Genomic DNA, 19,714 nt, shown 5'->3' on the forward strand with positions numbered 1-19,714 from the left:
CAAGTAGAAAACCTGCATGCAAAGTGATGGCCAACCTGTAGCAACCCACCACACAGTACACTGCTGGGCAATAATACCGAACAATGTCAAATAAACGGTGGGATACAAGTCATACAAAAATGGTTTATTTAAAGTCTAAAATCCAAAGATCATACTTTCAGCAAATGTGGCACATGTGGAAGTAAATACAGAGCGGCCAAAGGCTGCAGGCAGCTAGAGGGCATCACACTGAAGACAAACTGCAGGGGCATAAACATCAGTTTTATGTGCTTGTTCACTTTCGCTGATCAAGTTTGTTTCAGCTTTCATTTAACAATACACAACAAAAAGCATTAGAGGCACAAGTGAGAGCTGGAAAGGACTCCCATGTCATCAGGTATTATTTGGTTAATTTTTACCATTCATATCACAGTGCGTTTTCTTGAGGTTGGCTGTTTACTTTCCTCCGGGGCGAGTTTTGTTTTCTAAAAGGAAGGTTGAGGCTAGTGCAGTTGCGCAGCTGGAATGGCGACAGGCACAAAACAGTTACTGAAGATCACCAAGAATGGAGAAACAGGGATATAAAAAAAGTCAGTAGGATTCAGCCTGGTCATGAAGTTCATCGGGATTGGACTCAATGATTATCAGCAGAGATAACACATGATCAACACTTCTGACCGAGTAGTACTACAAAGTATGAGGTATGAGGTTTGAACTTCCTCCCAAAGGAATCCACTGACTAATTCTGGTGCTCCCTGTGGACTAAAGTGGTAGTGCTTCAGAGTGCCAGAGTCCCTTGAGAAAACCTTTGACTTAGCAGGGTTCATTGGGAGTGTTTTTCCTGTACCAAATTTGGGATTTTGGCCTATACAAAATAAAATTGACAGTCTGCCACAATCAGTCCTGGTTGGGCTCTCCCTAGCATACCTTTCCTACAACGGGCCCTTCAATAAGGAGTGGGCCTCCAGCAGCGTGGTGTCGCTGTTTGCTCCCAATGGGGGATGGAGGAGCAGGGAGGATATGCTCTGCTCCAGAGGGGGGAGGAGACAATGCTGCTGGTGGCTGAGCTCTCCTCCTTGCCCACAGATCTTCAAACTGCAGGTCCAAGGCTGGATTGCTCTCTATGGTTTGAGCTATACGTAGAGGGATCACTACTGATTTCAGTAATACATTTAGACCGTTTCAGAACCGGTTAAAAATTCCTCACATTAACTTGAATTGTAGGCATTCAATACCACCGCCACAGTCAGACCTCCACAAAACAATATCACACATCAGTCTATGCAATGCATCACTCAGAATATGATATGGAATACTTGAATGCAGACCCAGTGGGTAACAAACAGATGAGCACGTTATTGAAATTCATTTAAAGTTGACCTTTGAACTCACATGTCAAAACAGCACTTTAAAAGTGGAATTACATTGACTCGAGGTGAACAACTCCTCCTGATAGAGGTGGAATCGATTCATAACTTTTCTTTTACATTCATCATAATCCTTTTGGGGGACTGGCTTTGGGGAAACCAGAAGGGACGGCTGAGATTAAATGACTGTTACAGCATGAGCGGCTTCCATTGGAGAGCAGTAGGAGATACTGGCATTGGCTTCTCAGTTTGCATTCTAGCGTATACTTGCTGGTCTTTCCCAGATGTTATGCTACAATATTTCATGCTAGAAAACTGAAACCTTATTTGATTAGGCTTGTAAACCCCAAGGACGCATTTCATCTTCTCATGGATATATATATAAAAAAGAATGACAGAATATACATTGAATATACACAAATGATCAAAATAAACCAACATTTGTATTCAATATTCAACCTACAAGAATGAAAACAAAACAAAATCAGACTTGGGAAATCACTTCATGAGACAAATTTATGGCATCTAGAACCATATCTGTCTACGACCAATTAAACATGGTCCTTTCAGGCACTGTAGTACCAATATAGAAGTATGGCAGTAATATGAAATATTTTAAAATATACAAAAATAACCAAATGGCTGTAACTGAGAATTCAATTTTTAGAACTTTGTGCTTTCTCGCCTCACATGCTTCCCTGGATCCATCTGGACACTGTTCCTGCCTCATGCCGTGGCCCTGCTGACAACTGCTGCTGCTAGCATCATTTTAACATAGATTACTATTACTGTCATCATAAACCAACATTACCCTTTCCTAAAGTCTTTGTGCTTCCCCTCACCACAGGCCTGTGGATGGTGGTTGTCCCTGCCGTACACCTGGCTTGTTACTCACAATTATTTGAATAATTTCTGTTGGAATTGAATGTATTGTACATCTTTTATATTGTTCATTCTGTAGACATCACATCCATTGCAGTCTGTCCATCCCGGGAGAGGTATCCCTCCGCTGAGGTTCTCCCTAAGGTTTCTTCCCTTTTTTCCCCATGGAAGGGTTTTTCATTTTTTGGAGAGTTTTTCCTGTGCTGATGTGAGGGTTTCGGGACAGAGGATGTTGCATGTATTCCGACTGTAAAGCCCTCTGGGGCAAATTTGCACTGGATCCAGTGTGGCCTTGGCTAACGAGTTACAACACTGCTGTGGACCTCACTACCAACTCAGCTGGCTGAGGGATGACACCCAACCACATTGTGCATGAGCACATTACTGAATACATGCCGGGGCTCTTATTCAAAGCTGCTGCTGTGTCACCTAGCGCTTAGCTGCGCTTTGAAAGGGTTAATCTAACAATCTGCTGAGTGTGCTCAGCTGATCCCGACTGCTGTGTCAATATGACCATAATTAGGGTGAACTCTTTAATCCCAGAAAAGGGTAGGTGCTGAAATTGGTTTCAGTGAATTTACGGTTTAGCCCAGTTTATTTCTCTCGTACCACTGAAACAATATATAGTGGTTTGCCATAGTCACTAAATGAATCACTGTAAATTTGTAATATAAATGTAAACAGTTCCTCTCTACAGTCAGTGTTACTCACCAAAACAGTGCATGCATAATTTAGACTTAACTAAGGTCTCCTGGGAATTTCCTCAACACATCTGCAGATTTCTTGCAGACCTGCATAGTTTCATCTGTGTTTACTGGCTGGCCATGACTGCAATCATCTTCTTTCTTTCCTTTGCAGGCGCATCAGTACGTTTCTGTGATCAGTATAGAAGTAATAACGCATTGACACATTTGTGTATTGTGTTGTCCTTAATGAGAAATCGTGAGAGATACTGATTGTCAAAAAGTGCACTGATTACCGGTGACATTTTTGCTGGTTTTAGTTAAGCTTCAATAGGACACAGCAGCTTGGTTTTTATTCTGGTATGAAGGTTAAGCCACAGCTAAGCTAATGACAGAGCAACAGCTCCAATGTACCACATATGTGTTGCTTCCTGTTTTCAGCTCACCTAACTGGGATGTATTTATGGCAACTGGAGAATCCTTGGAAATTAAAGAAAATTCAACTTGCCCTTATCCTTTAAATATCACTTGTTGTAACAGAAGCTAACAAAAATTACATAGTCTTACTTTAAGTCTTTACATTTCTTTTGGGATTTACTAAATACTAATAAAAATAATTTCCATCAATAGAGAAGTGTACATTTTTCAGCATTTCATTTACAGTTGGTGGGTGTCTGTTAGATAAGTTGGAGGGGACCTGAAGGTGTTGGGCACTTTCAGGACTGCTGACTGCTCCACTGGTTCGCCATTGGCCTGCGGAGCAGCTCCTCCACATGGCGAGCCACGTCCATTGTGTCATCCAGGTCAAAGTCTCCATCTGGGTCCAAAATAGCTTCACTCCTGGCAAGATAACAGCAGAGACAGCAGCCACACTTTTATGAAGGAGGTTTGTAGGGAACATACATATATATATTTTTTTATGTTCTATAACCTACTTCACTACTATCAGCTAGTACACTCAAAATAACACAAATCATTTAAAAACCAAAAACCACTGCATTAAACCAACATTAGTCATACTATTTAATCTCTAACAGCTCTGATAGTGGGTCAAACTGTTTACACAAAGAATATTGAAACATCCAGCAATCATATTCATTTATTAAAAGTGCTGTTTTGTCACATGGGGACTCTGTTTTTTATATCACAAAGTATTCTTAGTGAATTAAATGGACCCTTTTCAGTATAGCGTTTCCAGCACCCTGCATTGAGTACTGGATTTAAAAGAGTGCTCACATAGAAGGGTAGACACCAAAGTTGTTGGGGAGGCTCACAGAGGGAGAAGCTGTTTGGTCCATGAAGGTAGGAGCTCCTCCACTGGGTTCAGGGTTCGGGGTGGTGAATCTACCAGAGAAATGTGCCACATGTTATTACAGCAATTCAAATACGCACCAGCCCAACCACTTCTTACAGAAATATCATCGCCCCCATGCTTTTTATCATTTTACAACCTCAAACTGCACATTGCGCAGTTGCTACACAAATTTAAACAGGTCGAAAAATGTCTAGAGTGCATTCAGGAACTTTTCACTAGCTTTTCTTTACATTTTGTCCGACTCCTGCTCAATGATTTCAATTAATGTTCCTCTCAGCAACCCCTACCATTTGTATTCAGAGCCTTAACTCCCCCTGGGCAGTGAGTACAGATGTATGCCGAACATCATTGGACATTTGTCCCAAGTCATTGAGGACAACACAGGTTGTTTGGGTCATTGTCCTGTAGAAAGAGGAACCGTTGGGCCAGTCCAAGGCCCTTTCAGGATCAGGTTTTTATTTAGCATTTGTCAGTACCTATCTTCCTGCAGCTTTTCCCCCAAACCTGAAGAGGAAGAGCCCCCACGGCCCCTTAAGTAGCATTGCAAACATTGCCAATAACAGAGGTAAAAACTACTTGAGCATAAAGCTGCAACAGAACATAATGTGAAACGGGGGAAGGAACCAACTGCTTTCTGAATGTGATGCCCTCATTGCCTGGACAAAGAAGTGCTGCATTGTCTTTCCGGAACTTGTTCAGTCTGTTAGAATCATTTAAATGTGGGAAGAAAAAAAACACTTACTCAGGCACAACTTGTTTGATCTGCGGTTTTACATATCCGTCCACTGCTTTTGCTGCAAGAGAGACACACGCTTCAAATACAGCCTAGATAAATAAACTGTGCGATCTATATGCTGAGCTCCTCCACGTTTACAGGTTTCTAAAAGCCTGCAAAAACACCAGTTAAAATGAAATGAAAAAAAGGTGCACAAAGCTGTGCTCTACTTCTCACAGTGGAGGGCTAAGTCAGGGATCTGTGTTGCTGACACTTACAGAGTGGGGGGGTGTAGTATTTGGCGAAGACTTCGTCTTTGGGCCGGTCCGGGTAGAGAAACAGAAGGTGGTTCAGGTCACTGATGCGGTCAGCCAGGGACCGAATGGAGAAGTCCTTGGTTGTATAAGGCAACAGGTTCCAGACCAGCCTTTCACCTAATCACAGACCAAGGGTTACATGACACTGTTGTACAGATTAACATACACAGCCTTCGTCATGCATGTGTGAACACACACATACACCCCAGCACTTGGGTACCTGGTTTGTTGGGATTCTCAGCTACCCAGGCGATGGTGATGCCTCCAATCTCAGAGTCGCTGAATCTCAGTAGGAAGGTGCCATTGGGTTTGGACAGCAGCATGTCCTGTGCTTGCTGCTTGTTAACGAAGCCCAGGATGGCCCTAGAAACACAGTCAGGTTTTTTGAGCTGAGAAGCCTTGAAAAGTATTGAATCTTTTATTTTGAACTTCAAAAAGATCACGCTCATTATAAGTGTAAATGAGACATTTCACAAGACAAAAGGATGATGTGTGCATACAACATTTAAAAATAATTTTATGGATATCAGTTTGATTCTAAATCAGGAAAATATATATATATTAAATGAAGAATCAAGAAAAGGGTAGCTCCTTATCTCTGCTTGAGGTCAGAGGCAATATTTGTCACGTAGGACATCTGGAGCTGCCACCAACTGCCAGGGGTTATTGTAGCTAATGTAGCCACCAGCTTCTGACAGGGAAGATGATTGAGCCAATATAAAAGCAGCTGTGGATGAACTTCACTCGGTGCAGAGGACTTGAGTCCCTGGTGATGTCAAGGTGTTGGACCATGAACACTAGGAGTGGACTGATTCACAGGCTGCCTTAAGCTACTCTTATTCTGGAGAACCCTCCTCTCTCTTCTGCTGGGGTTGACCACCCCCTCCCTCCCCTTCCCGTCTTCGTCTTGTGTCGACGGACTCGTTTCAATTTTATGGTTCAACAAGGCTTGCTCGTGTTGCAAAGCAATTCACCGCCAGAACACTAGGTGGAGTAACGCTTTTTGTCAAAGACGACCTAGAGAGTGACGTCTGTGTGTGGAAGTCGTTAGTTTGTTTATTTATTCATCAGAGACTTTTTTGTCCCCTGCATCGCCACTGCTGCTTTTCATCGGCTTTTTTCTACCGACATTTGTACCGTATTTTCCTCCACAACTTTGTACACCCCTCGACCGGCAAACCAACGTTTGCGGAGATCTCCCTCGTGAATTGGAGGCCATCCGTGTGTCCTTATAGTCCGCCAATGACGGGTTGTATAAGTGGTCATATTTACGGATTTTTTCCGGCAAAAGATCTACAATCTGATTCATTCTCTTGTAAAATAAATTGTTGTTTTAATAATGGCAGTAATATGCTATGAAACTGGAAATGTGAGACTCTGGAAAGAATGTAGTTAGCAGACCAATCACAGCCTTGCCGACTGCGTGAGGCGTAGCTTTTGACGCAAGTCTAGAAAAATTGGTTGTCGCACGCGAGAAGGGGGTGAAAAGGCACGCAAGGGGCTCTTGTGTCTGCGTGTCCTTGCGCTTCTCTGAAAACGCAGAAGCATAAACGAGGCTTTAAGCTTAGATGTCAACAGTGCCAAAAGAGGAAGACAAATTCCTTACCCATCATTCCAGTGAGGTTTCAGATGTTTCTTCATGAGCTCCACAACTCCATCAAACCACTGCCAGAAGGTAAAGTTTCGTCCCGGTAGGCTCTCCTTTGAAAATCAAACATGTTCAATTCAGTACTTTTACATGCATACAAGCAGAAAGGTCACTGGATGCTTTCTATCTCTCTGCGTGTGTACTGCCCAGCTCCTAAGTATGCGTAGCCTATCCGCTTCTCTCAACGTGAAGCACTTTTCTTTTGACGACTTAAATCGACACATTTCATCATTCACACAGACCCGCACGTTGATACAATAACGACAGATAAACTAACTGATCAGCAGGCAGCGCCTACTTGAGCTATCAGGGGTTGAGTGTCTTGGCCAATGACACACAGACATGGACCGGCGGAGACACAAACTGAACCTTCAAGCCTCCAATTGAAGGATGCGCCTGCTCTCCACTAAGCCAGTCACCCCAAAACCATGCGCTACAGTACTAGTTCTTTCTACAGTACTAGATCTTAGGCTTTCCCTTCAAAAGATGTCCCCTCCCTAAATTATAATTTAAATGCCAGTTTGTCTGTGCTGAAAAGGTAAATCGAACATAATAGTGATATATTTTTAAAAAGATAAGCTAGACATTGCAAAATAAATGACCATTTGTAGAATCATGTTTTGGTGGTAGTGTCCCTTACTATGTTGGAATACAGTACATTAGTATCTTACCAAAAAACAAAAAACAAAGTCGCATTAGTTATATTAGGTCAAATCTCCAGCCCCTAGCACATGCATTTTAAATGTACAATGGGTTCCCTACAGTGATACGTGTCAGAATTATGCATGCAGTTGTTGAGCTGTGGAAAGGAGCTGGCCTCACCCGGTTGAACTGGGCCCAGGATATGGTCATGTTTCGAGAGTCCTCGGGGTTGTTGCTGCTGTTAGTGAAAGCTTTTTGAGCCAGGAAGACCATGTTGTCCTCCGACAGACCACGCCCACTGTGCATCTCTGCCTTGTACTTCATGTCAAGGGTCTCACACAGCTGGGGCCACAGCACCTTGTCTGGCACAATAAATGGCACTCTGCCCTGAGTATGGTAAATGGTAAATGTTAAGTGGACTGTATTTGCATTTCTCTTCTTTCTTTTTCTCTTTCAATCACTCAAAGCGCTTTAACATTGCATAATCATTCATATCCAATTCGTACACAGGCAGCACAGCCTGAAAAATAAATTTGGTATATGTGTGTTTGAAGGGAACGGATTGAAGGACTACCCTGCTGTAAACACGGAGCCACAACGGAGAGTAAAAAGCACATCCTAACTTCTTTTTATTTAAAATGGTGTCAGTCAAAATATTCATGGCTATGACTGCACAGATGTTTTTGAAAAAATATGGTAAACCTACTCTGAATTTTTTTGTTTGAGTAGAATCAAACATGTTCAGGATACAGTAAAAGGAAACCAAAAGTCAAACAATAATTTTGTGGCATTTCAAAACCTTGAAAACACATTTTCAAGATGACATGATGAAGTATAAAAAGGTTATTGAGGGAAACCAACCCTCCATCAGTAGCCAACTCACCAGCTCAGCAAAGGCGTTGTCCCACAGGACAGTGGCTGTGGCGTTGTTGTCCTGACTGCCGTGGACGATCACTACCACGGGCAGCGATAAGGTCTGAGTGATAAGAGTAACAGACTATTAATATTCTTCTTCTGAATTAACCGTTCATAGACATTTAATCAATCACAGTGTTGATGACACTGGCAAGGAGCCCAGCTGACTAGTCAATAGCCAAGCTACCCAGTTCAGATGTATAGAAAGGCCCAAAGTCCTCTGTGATTACTTTAACATGGAAGACTAGCTCGTTGCCCCCGACGCTGAACTGGGATTCAAACAGAACGGTGAACTTCTCTTCTGTCACAGACTCTGCACCTCGCCGGTCTGACCGCTTGATCCGCTTTAGTGACTGTGTGAAGACATGAGGAGATTAGACATCTTAATTACAATCAACACAGCAAAGTCTGATCTCTGGAAAGTAGCTGGACATCAGGCTCCAACTTACATATTTGACAAGCTCACTGGAATAAGATATATCTGGCTACAGAAATACAAGAACACTATCTTCATGTTTCATTCTCTCCTTTTTGGGTTTAATTCTCTATCATTTCTAACATGTTTAGTGCAAGTACTTTATTTTTTTGGTGCCTCCCCCAGATTCCAACCACTCAACTGCAGACTTATGAACATCAGTGTGGACGTTTTTGGTTTTTACGATATTCGTCATTAATATCCGTCGGCCAAAACACATGGAGCCCAAGTGGGTAACTTAGAAGGCAGTTTGGTCTTGTGTGCTCTGGTGTTTTTACTGCATGATATAATTAACCAGTCATAACTGCCATAATTTGTTCTTCCTGGAAGATCGGGCAAACCAGCTTTACGAGCGAGGTGTTTGGATGTAATGTGTAAAGTGTTGTTCATGCGCATTTCCAAAAGGCACTAAAAGATATTCCGTGAAAGTGTGGGAAATTTGAGAATACAATGTGGTATGTCGGCAGATTGTAGAAGTAAAAAAAAGGAAAAAATCACCAGCACTGTGTAACTTACACTTAACCAGTAGAGTTTACACTTAACCAGTAGAGCTTACCATGCTTCTGAAATGTGCACTGAGGGTGCCAGTCGCCTGCTGATACTCCATTACACAGTTGTTGTTCAGGATTTCTCCACTACTTTCACTACCAAGGAATAGGAAGAAGTTAGGCACATTCTTATTGACATTCCTGGAAACATCTTCAACAACTTGTTTGGTAAATGCTGAATTAATTATCTTTTCATTCCCACCAAAAACACCAGTTTTAAGTCAACCATTACAGAGGCCCCAGAATAGGTTTTACCAGTGCATTTGTCATCATCACCTGTGTGTGCTCTCATTCTTCAGCAGAGCTTTGGCCTGTTGCTCGCTAACAATAACAGCTTTGACCTGAGGGGGGTTCATGTGGACGTTGAGCTTCCCACCCACCAGGAGGCGCACTGTGGCTGCAAACTTGGTCTGGGTCTTCAAGACCTGGGGCGGCTGCTTTTCAATGATAAAGGTACTGAGGAGAGAAGGGGAATGACACAATGGGTTGGACTACAGATTCTTTGCATGAGCAGTAGCAGTGATACGAGTACAAACGCTGATTGTGTTATTTGCATCAACTCTCTATACTCTTACACGTGATACTCTTTATACTTGTGAATACACACATATGTACAGATGATAGCAAGAAGAAGCCATCTTCACAAAGTGCATTCAATCCAAAACTGACCTCAAATTTCCGTTGCGAAAAGAAAAAAGAAACGCTCAATGGGCAGGAAAGAATCACTTGATGGTCAACAATTGTGAGGGTCAACAATTGGTCAGTTTCCAGCACCATTGCAAAAACTTTCCAGTAGAACACAAGTAATACAGTATAGCGACTAAGCTACACATGACATTACATGTCATTTAGCTGACGCTTTTCAACCGTAGAGATACAAACTCAGAAGATCAAGTAACAAGAAAGTGCAACAATGTTTCAAAACCTGTTATACATAAGTGCAATTATACACCTCTGGTGAACAGAGACGAGGGCATGCAGATGGAAAGTAGCTAGGGGCAAAAAAGAACAACATAACCAACTAATCAAATAACTGGTAATTAACATTTACTTTTTTGGTAACCATTTTGGTAAGCTTACAGCTGAATGTGAACACTTACATAGGTAGGTTGTGAGATGTACTTTGACACCACAGAACTTGCAATAGTTTTGTGAAAGGTATTTAGATAGTTATTCGAGTTAAGTAATTGCTACTGTAAAAGAAAGTGAGCATGTTTGGGCAAGCCCAGGAACAAAAACAATATTCAGTAATTGTGCAATGTAATTCTGTGGTTAGGTAGCAGTGCAAATACAATCCTAAACTGCAGACTGTCTCAAATAAAGAGGGAGGGAGTCAGCTAAAATACTGGTTAATTCTTTCATTGAACAAATTTGAGGTTGCGTTTTGTCATTAAGGGATGATGGTGGGTCCTACAGCCAGACTTATTGAAGAAAAAAATAGTCTATTTGACTCGGAAAGCATCATCATTTACTAAATGTATATCATGTCGTATGAAAGAAGACTTGGGACTAGACTGAGGGAAAAGCTCAAATAAGTAGGGTCAGTTTGAATGCAGGATTTTCAGGGCCAGTGGTTGCTTGACCGAGTAATATCAATAGCAATAGTGCAGGAGGTCACAATAGGAACTGAACCAGATCATCTGCAAAAAGCAAAGATACAATCCTGGGGTCACCACATCAGACACTCCTTTATTAGAACCTAGGCTGCTCTGGGCGCTCTGCCAGTGCACAGGGACTGTCCACAACCTCCACACTACACTGAGAAGACGACTTTTAATGCTCACCTAGTAACCAGGGCAGAGATGATGTCGGTGATGTCGGCGTTGAGTTTGCTCAGCAGCTCCTCCATGGGGCCTGGCAGAGGAAGCTGCAGGGTGAGATGCTCACAGCGTCGGATCTGCTGCCGGTTCTGCCAGATCAGGTCAGCCAGCTTCTCACACCTGGTGGACAGAAGATGCACCGCCAGTGAAGATGGAAGAGGGAGGAGGAAAAAAAAGAGGCGTGGTTCCTTTGTGTGTGTTTCTTTTTTTTAACATAAAATATTAAATGAGGGAGGTAAAGCTCTCTGCTATGATTGGGACAGGCCAGTACATACCAGGACTGCAAGACATCCAGTCCCCCTTCATGAGGGCCCCCGTTGCCAGCCAGTTGCTGCCTCCTCTTCCACTGGATGAGCTCCTCCTCCAGGATCAGAGTCTGCTGCTTCCTCAGCAGGGCCAGGGTCTTCTGGTGTTGTTCTGACAGGTCCTGCAAACCACCATCCACATGCTAGGAAACTAATGCATTTGTGACATGCTGTGGAAAACTCACAAAGAATTGCATCCACCGAGAACATTGTAAATTGTGCATCACTTGTAATCGCTATCTGCCCCGTCTCAAGCTGGGATTCGTCTAAGATGTTGCTCTTATGATTTCACAGCAGAACAAGATTACAAAGTGAAGGAAAAAAAATTCTTTCTAAAAAGGCAAGTTTTCGAGGCATTTTTCAAAACTTTTAGGAAGGACTATAAGACAGAGAGGGAAACCCTATTAGCGATTCAATATCTGTTAGTTCCCACCAATGCACAGTAGCTACGTGTGGCTATTAACGCTGATCCTTCCATGTACTATTTTTGCAGTGACTTATTGGAATAGAATGGAGCAGATTTTGCACTATATGTCTGCATATCACTATTTTTAGATATGTCCAAAAAGGCCAGTCAATGATTCATGTTAAGGAGAGTAGAAAGTCAATAACACATTTTTAACAAATTTTTACGACATGAAATAAGTCACATGTACGGAATAATATAAAATGATCTATAGAAAATAACTCCTAGTAGATTCTGACTCACTGGAGATGCAGAAGTGACTGTTGTAGACTTGCCAGACTGTGTTATGGCAGTGTGTGTGTGTATGTGTGTGTTTTCATGCATGAGTGAGTGTCTTCATACAAGCCTGTATTTCTGTAATGTGCTGGCCTCTCTGGTGAGCCAGGCATCCACAGTGGTCCTCTTACTCTGTAGGGTGGTCTCCCGCTGGGTGCGCTCAGCTTGAGGCAGCGACGACAGGCTGCTCAGCTGGGCTAACAGAGCAAGAAGCAGGAGGCAGGCAGGCACCACATTACTAACACACGCTACCACCAAAAATAAAGACACTGTTAACTTCTGGGTATGTGAGAGAACTTGGTAAAGTCCAGACCAGCCCTTGGCTGCAGGTGGATGGCTAGAAAGAGAGTCAAACTGGGAAGGTTTAAAATGAGAGAAGCAAAAAAGCTGAAGATACATTACATCACAACTTGAGTTGGCTTTCTTTGATTTTGAGAGTGAGAATTTTGACTTTTTATAGGCATCAGCCACTGAATGGCTAGTAGTTTCTGACAGTTTTATTGGCAGATATTGGATATAACAAACTTTTTTTATTAAAAAAAAGTGCCTAATCACCAGAAATGAAGAATAGTGATGTGTTCCTTAGCCTAAAAAACCCGTTTACTTCTACATAAGAGAGGTTTTCTCCTCCACATATTTCACGATGTTGCAACAGCAGCCCAGAACAGACTGACTCAACACTGACTCTAGAGAGCCGTTTGCAGGGTTCATACACATTTTGACCAATGAATATCAATGATTTCAAACAATATTTCCATGACCAAACATTTGTGAAATCTCAGTGTATATAGGAAAAAGTGAGAATATGTATGGAATGCTGTTTTAGTCAAAATGAAATTAATGAATAAATACACAGTAATGCATAATGACACTGCATTTCATAATAAATAAATGAATAAATACACGGTAATGCATAATGACACTGTATTTCATAATAAATAAATGAATAAATACACGGTAATGCATAATCACACTGCATTTCATAATAAATAAATTAATAAATACACGGTAATGCATAATGACACGGTAATGCATAATGACACAGTATTTCATTTCACGTTCTTATATGCAAATCAGGGGGCGTGGCTATCTATCACATTCAGAACAGACGACAGAGCCGTGTGCCGTCGACACCGCTAGCGAACGCGGAAGCAACCCCACCCCCCCCCCCCCCCCGATCGAATTGGGTCGCCGCTTGTCATTAAGGGGTAAAGGTGGGTCCCGGAGCCAGACAAGTTGAGAACCACTGGGCTAAGGGACGTGAGAGTGTTGACATAATGGAAGACATCGGTGGGCTCCGAGATAGCATGCTAGCATTAGCGGATCAAATCGATCAACATGGGTTATCTGCAGATACTATTTTGACACATATTGAGGGTTTTCTGGAAGTACTAGGGCTTGCGGTTCCGACTTCGGCAGCTCTAGACAAACGGCCCACCAGTTGAGAAACACTGCCTTAGCCAGCCCTTTTTGCACATGGCTCTGTCTGTTCTGAATGTGATAGATAGCCACGCCCCCTGATTTGCATATAAGAACGTGAAATGAAATACTGTGTCATTATGCATTACCGTGTCATTATGCATTACCGTGTATTTATTCATTTATTTATTATGAAATGCAGTGTCATTATGCATTATCGTGTATTTATTCATTTATTTATTATGAAATACAGTGTCATTATGCATTCCCGTGTCATTATTCATTTATTTAATTTTGAATAAAACGGCATTCCATAAATATGTAGTATTTAAACGAACAATAAAAATTCCAAAGCATACACAGATTTTCTCTTACCATTCAATTGGGCCCCAAGAAAGTTTTTTTTTTTGGTTTACAGTTATCCACTAGGGATGATTTGGGGGTTATCGGTGTAAAACAATACTTTTAAAAACAGAGGTGCCTAAAAAGTGCCTAAATCAATACTTTTTATAGAGTCACAGATGCGCCATTTACCATCGGCGAAGTCGGAGATGAACCAGTGCGGGTTGTGTTTTAGCGTATGTGTGGCTGTGTGAGTGCGTGTGAAAACCTTTTTGCACCTCCCTTTCTTCATGTGTTCAATACTTTTCCCTGTGTCATTTCACATTATTACACATAACTTTATTTCTGAACTTTGGTTTCTTTGTATGTATGTATCACTTGTGTTGTTACCAACATCTGGTGAAAATTGCAAAGTGCAGCTCCTTTGGTAATATATTTACTGAGAAGAATGGTGACGTGTTCAACACTTATTTCACCCGCTGTAGAATCATACTTATGGAAATAACTATGTAGTCATATATGGACTACATAGCCGTGTATAATCAATGCTATGATTTGACCATGTCGTTTTCATTAATATCTTACTGTAGAATAATACTAATATGAATTCCCTTTGTTAAGTGTTAAAAAAGCTGTGCAGGAACAAGCTGGTAAAAAAGGGAACCATACAGAGCTTTTATTTATTACTATCATAGATAAATATTCCAGTATTGTATTTGTGGTATTGTAAGTATCGGGTGTTGTAATATTTTGGCAGGTATAGTATTGAAGTCATAATTATGGTATTGAGACAACCTTATGTGTCCGCGTGTCCCTGTGAGTGTGCGTGTACACATGTGCGTGTGTGGGCGCATCTCTCATCCTCACCCTGGATGCGCAGGTTCTCCTGGTACTGGATGATGAAGTACTCCTGGCTGTGCTGTAGCTTTCTTAGTTCATTCTCCGTCTCCTGTGTGGCCAGGCGGAGCTCTTCAAAGGACTGGTTTATCTGCTGATGCCGCTGCGACAGGCTGTCCATAGCCTGCACCCCACTCCCACAGCTGGCCTGAACACAGAGCATTCCAAAAACTTAAATAATAAACAATAATGCCCAGCAGCATATCGCCATCCTTACAGGCAGTCTCCACCTAGCCATATCCTGGAGAATGTTGTGCACTGAGGTCACAGGATTCCTGCAGATGACTACACGTTAACAGACCCTTACATTGGTAGCTTCTTGAACCAGCCGTTGCTCAGAGTGGAGGATGTGTTTAATGCAGCGCACCAGCTCCAAAGGACAGCGGTCGTAAGTGCTCTGCAGATATAACACACACAATTAATGAGTTTTACCATACCAATAGTTTCCCCAATGGTGTGAAAATAAAGTTTTTAGTGCGCATATTATACCCTGAAGAAGAGATTGTAAAACCGTAAATCATGGGCAAGCACAGAAGTAACAATATTCAAAAGAAGGTAGAGATTGACAGGGATGGTTGGTCATTTTCTTGAAATATATTACACTGACAGCAATAAATGAATCAAGTGCCCTGACAAATAAAATAAAAACACCAAAAAGCCAATCAAGACAGCTGTGCTATTGTTGTTGCACATCTATTGTTTTTATTTTACATTTTGGGGCAGTGGATTTGAAGGCGGGTTGGACAGGACAGGCAGCCAATGTTACTGCCTTAGCAACACTCTTGCTAGATGTAGTGGCCTTTTGAAACTAGAACAGCTAGTTTCATTAAAATAAAGTCGGCTACACAAGTCTTTTTAGGTTGGTTCATTTAAAAATAAAATAATCTACTCATGCTAGTTTCTTATTAAGAACTCTGCATTTAAAAAGGATATGAATTCATATGTATTGATACAGCTCTGTGACTTTTTGCCAGCTAAAACGTCCCTGGGCTAGGAGGTATACCATTACACTGATTACTTTCAGGATGTTAGCGAGGGCCAAAATCGCTACGTTTCAATCCCTTTGTTGCAGACTTTTCAATCCTCATCTTAGGAGTAGCTGGCCAGTACCTTTAACTGGTTGGCATAGTGACCCAGCTTGATCTTGAGCAGGAAGCCATCTTCTCCTCCCTGGAGCTGGGCTTTCTTCTGCAGCTCGCCCACCAGATTTTCCAGCAGACGCTTGGCTTTGGCTTCTTCCGCTGGGTTGTCCAACTCCACCGAATCCCTGTAAGATGACATTTTGCAAATTTTCACCAATATATATTTCAAGCTAAGTGTTGCTTTACTAAGACCAGTTGTTGAGGACCGGTTTGGCTTACAGGACTAATATTAATGACTGACTACTTAAATACCTGATGAAGCCCAGGAAGTTTCTTTCTCTTTGTGCAGTAGTCAATACAGGCATGTATGGGCTCTAAATACCAACATGTGCATGTTTGGATACCTAAAATGGTTGTCAACGCACCGTAGCATGAAACTTGGACTGCATTGTAATTAAAGTCCCACTACTATTCCTTTTAGTAAACAAATATTTCATCAAGTAATGAAGTGATCAGATAAAAACTATGTTTCCTTTAGAGCTGCAACTAACGATTATTTTAATAATCGATTCATCTGTCGATTATTTGTTCGATTAATCGATGAATCGGAAAAAAAAATAAAAAATGTAAAAACATTAATTTCCAACCCTTTATTGAAACATAGAACTGACTGTGCACTTCCTAAATATCTTTTGCACTAACAGATTGCTCCTTGAACATCCCTAAGTAAGCAAATAAAATGGACTAACACAAAAAACATACACACATCGCATGATGTATACTTTACAGCCGCCAAATTAAATATATTAGGCACAAAATCATGAATCATCCCCGTGGTGCTCCCGTGCCAGGCCATGTCGCTTTTGCATATCTTACAATCAGACATGTCAACCCTGCCGAATTTCAAAGCCCCTCCCGAAAATATCCCGGACCGACCTTTATCCTGATTTCCACCCGGACATCAATATTGCTGCACCACCCGTCACTGGGCGCGCTGTTTCAGACCGAACAATAATAAAGGTTACACCTTGAAGTCGAGCGCGGCGATTAGAACGTAAAACTACTGGCGCTGCAAAGAAAACCGCAGCACCCCCCCCCACCCCCCCCGTTGCCCGCTAGGACCCGCACCCCCCATTTCAGTGTGAAATATTTAGGTCGCATTGGCTTCTCTTCCTCCGCATGTTTCAGAACAGTAGTACGGGTCTCTCCGATGTTCTGCTGCGCGAGCGCTCAACTTTTTTTTCCCCAGCTCTGCGCGGCGCGCGCAACTTTCTTTTAAAACCCAAATAGTCGCGCGACACAACGAATCGATAATGAAATTCGTTGCCAACGCTTTTAATAATCGATTCTAATCGATTTCATCGATTCGTTGTTGCAGCCCTAGTTTCCTTTATCATTAAAGAGCAACTGTTAATCCTTGTTTAAAAAAAAACAAATCAGTCAACTTAAAATGAACAGCTTTTTTTGGAAAATCAATCAATATTTGTCACAATACATTTTTATACAATAACTAAAACAAATTAGCGCATTTAAGAGCTACATTACTACATTCAAAATAAAACATTTCCAAAATGCAAAGACAAATTAACCATAATAATTATTGTTAAAAACAGGTAAACATCCAGGTACAATTATAAAAGAAATTATATTATATTTTGATTTATATTGTATAGGGAAGTGACGTATATGATAAAAATGATGAATCTACAGATCAAAGTCTTTACCAGAGCTGGCATTCAATCCACTGGGCCAGGTAGTGGCGCACCTCAATGGGGAAGTGCTGGCCGTACAGAGCCTGCATCTGGTGCAATGCCTCACCCTGCAGCTGCTGGGCCTGGATCCACATTGCCATGGTGCTCCTGAGGAAGCAAGGCAGTTAGCAGGAAAAAGGGCGAAGGAAGAGGGCAGGGGCCGTGAGCAGGAGTAAAATAGGAAAAAGTGGAAATGGAAATCAATTAGAAATACAGAGAACATCGTAACTTAACGCAACTTTTCTTAGGATTTTACGATTCTTAGAAGTTATTATACAAACCTGCTCTCTTTATCTCCGGTTATGTGCACCAAGAGGAGAGTTGTGCTTTACTCTGACTGATACACGCAAACATCTAACTTTAAACAAAATAATGAAGCTTGCCCCTGTATTGTGAGGTAGGTGCTAATAGTTTCTTCGGATATCTCACCAAACCAAAATCAATTGAGAATGTATGAAAATATTTTTTGTTTATTGACCAAAACAACAACAAAATTCACTAGTTGCTGTATGAATTCCAACCCCAGTAGGACATGGTGTGATTTCTGGAATCAAAGAGATCCCTAGAGAAAGACGCAGACCCCTCGGAAATTACTTTAATATTACTCGAAATTCATGATGCTAATGGGACGTAACTTTTAATTCATCATTTTTATCCAACCTAAATGCATTTCTACCACACTGAAGTGGAAGTCAGTCGAGATTTCTGTCAGTGTTACGGTCAGTCAGTATTCAAAATTTCAAAAACAAGACAGAACAAGTCCACAGTTGCTCAACATCCATCCGAAATCCGATGTATGGAGAAACCATGCGCGCTTCTCTCCTGTGGGCTTTCCCCACAGACTGAAGGTCTTTCCAGGAAATGTGGCCACTCCCCGGTTGACATCTCCGTTGTCGACGCTTTGACACGAACATCGCGGAGCTTTGTGCGGGAGGGTCCGCACGCTGTGCCTCACGTGTCGGCAACTGTCACAATTCAAATCGTAACGAAACAAGTGCCTTTATTACGCAGTCCTCTGTGTAAGTTGTGGTGTGATCTACAGCGCCACAAAAGGACAGAACGCATCGGTCCGTAGGAGGAACGCCTGCTCTCAAAAAGTTTAAGAGATAGCTTAGCTTGCTAACAGTACCGTCCATTGAGGTTGGCTCGTTCGCGACCATTAAGACACAGTAAACTTGCAAATGGCGACCTCCGAGTTTGGCTAGCAGTTGACAGTTACATGGTGTGTGGGAAGGTGTTGAATTCGGTGAGTTTGGTGAACAAGACAGCGTTACTAGTTAGCTATGGTAAGCTAGTCTTGGAGCTAGCGCAGTGGAGAAAGTTCATGAAGTGACGTTAATGCCGCAAGGCTCGCGAAAAGCTTCACTTTCATCCGCCACGAGTAAGTTAACGTCCGGAACTCACCTGTTGAGACAGGCACCGTGGACGAGCAGCGGACACTGCAACAAGTTTCAGACCTCACACGGGTGGTTGACGTACACGTCACATCGCCATCCAACGTTTGCTTTCTGGCGAAGCAGCTGTTGTTGTTGACCAGTATCAAGTAAACAACAAAAATCCAAGACCACTTCCGGCTTCCATATTTCAAAATAAAGATATTTTTAATGCACAATTATGGTTATAGTCAGCCATTGACTAATGTGCATTTTTGTTTTTGTGTAGTTTGTTTGTAATAGAAAACATACATACAATATTTCGAAGAGAATATGTTGTTATTTTCTCAAATTATTATAATGGAGGTGTTCATGTTGATAATTTTGGTACAGAAATCCTACATTTCCGGTTACAGTCATGTTAACTTCAGAAAGCTCTTTCCGCCAGGAGCCCCAGTTGTGGGATGAGGAGTCAGAACAGGTTGAATGGGAAGCTT

The 19,714-nt window shown here is 41.9% G+C and overlaps 1 protein-coding gene across 2 annotated transcripts; it reads right to left on the reverse strand.

Moving 5' to 3' along the window:
• Window positions 1-109: 109 nt before the first annotated feature.
• On the reverse strand, window positions 110-19,388 carry LOC119212799 (signal transducer and activator of transcription 5B-like). Of its 2 annotated transcripts, none has more exons than XM_037463572.2 (19): window positions 19,249-19,388; window positions 17,818-17,952; window positions 16,122-16,278; window positions 15,319-15,408; window positions 14,982-15,159; window positions 12,420-12,550; window positions 11,582-11,733; window positions 11,271-11,426; window positions 9,763-9,942; window positions 9,495-9,582; window positions 8,694-8,816; window positions 8,432-8,524; window positions 7,729-7,935; window positions 6,865-6,959; window positions 5,479-5,621; window positions 5,220-5,375; window positions 4,969-5,020; window positions 4,148-4,255; window positions 110-3,751 (listed from the first exon to the last, which is right to left on the reverse strand). In XM_037463572.2, exons 2-19 carry the CDS (start codon window positions 17,943-17,945, stop codon window positions 3,628-3,630), a joined length of 2,361 nt encoding a protein of 786 aa, XP_037319469.2. In that variant the 5' UTR covers window positions 17,946-17,952; window positions 19,249-19,388; the 3' UTR covers window positions 110-3,627. The 2 variants fall into 2 exon arrangements, with proteins under 2 accessions (XP_037319469.2, XP_062415926.1); XM_062559942.1 differs by having other exon boundaries at window positions 3,638-3,751; window positions 4,186-4,255.
• Window positions 19,389-19,714: the final 326 nt, after the last annotated feature.

Source organism: Pungitius pungitius, chromosome 21, assembly GCF_949316345.1.
Source record: "Pungitius pungitius chromosome 21, fPunPun2.1, whole genome shotgun sequence".
Classification (NCBI taxonomy): domain Eukaryota; kingdom Metazoa; phylum Chordata; class Actinopteri; order Perciformes; family Gasterosteidae; genus Pungitius; species Pungitius pungitius.

What these genes read in the sequence shown, in the direction of transcription:
- LOC119212799 (XM_037463572.2), bottom strand. Translation starts at nt 17,945, where the DNA reads ATGGCAATGTGGATCCAGGCCCAGCAGCTGCAGGGTGAGGCATTGCAC. An exon ending in CTGGATGTCTTGCAGTCCTG is followed by an intron (nt 11,427 to 11,581) that starts GTATGTACTGGC and finishes TCTGTCCACCAG; the next exon opens with GTGTGAGAAGCTGGCTGACC. An exon ending in ATCTCTGCCCTGGTTACTAG is followed by an intron (nt 9,943 to 11,270) that starts GTGAGCATTAAA and finishes TTCTCTCCTCAG; the next exon opens with TACCTTTATCATTGAAAAGC.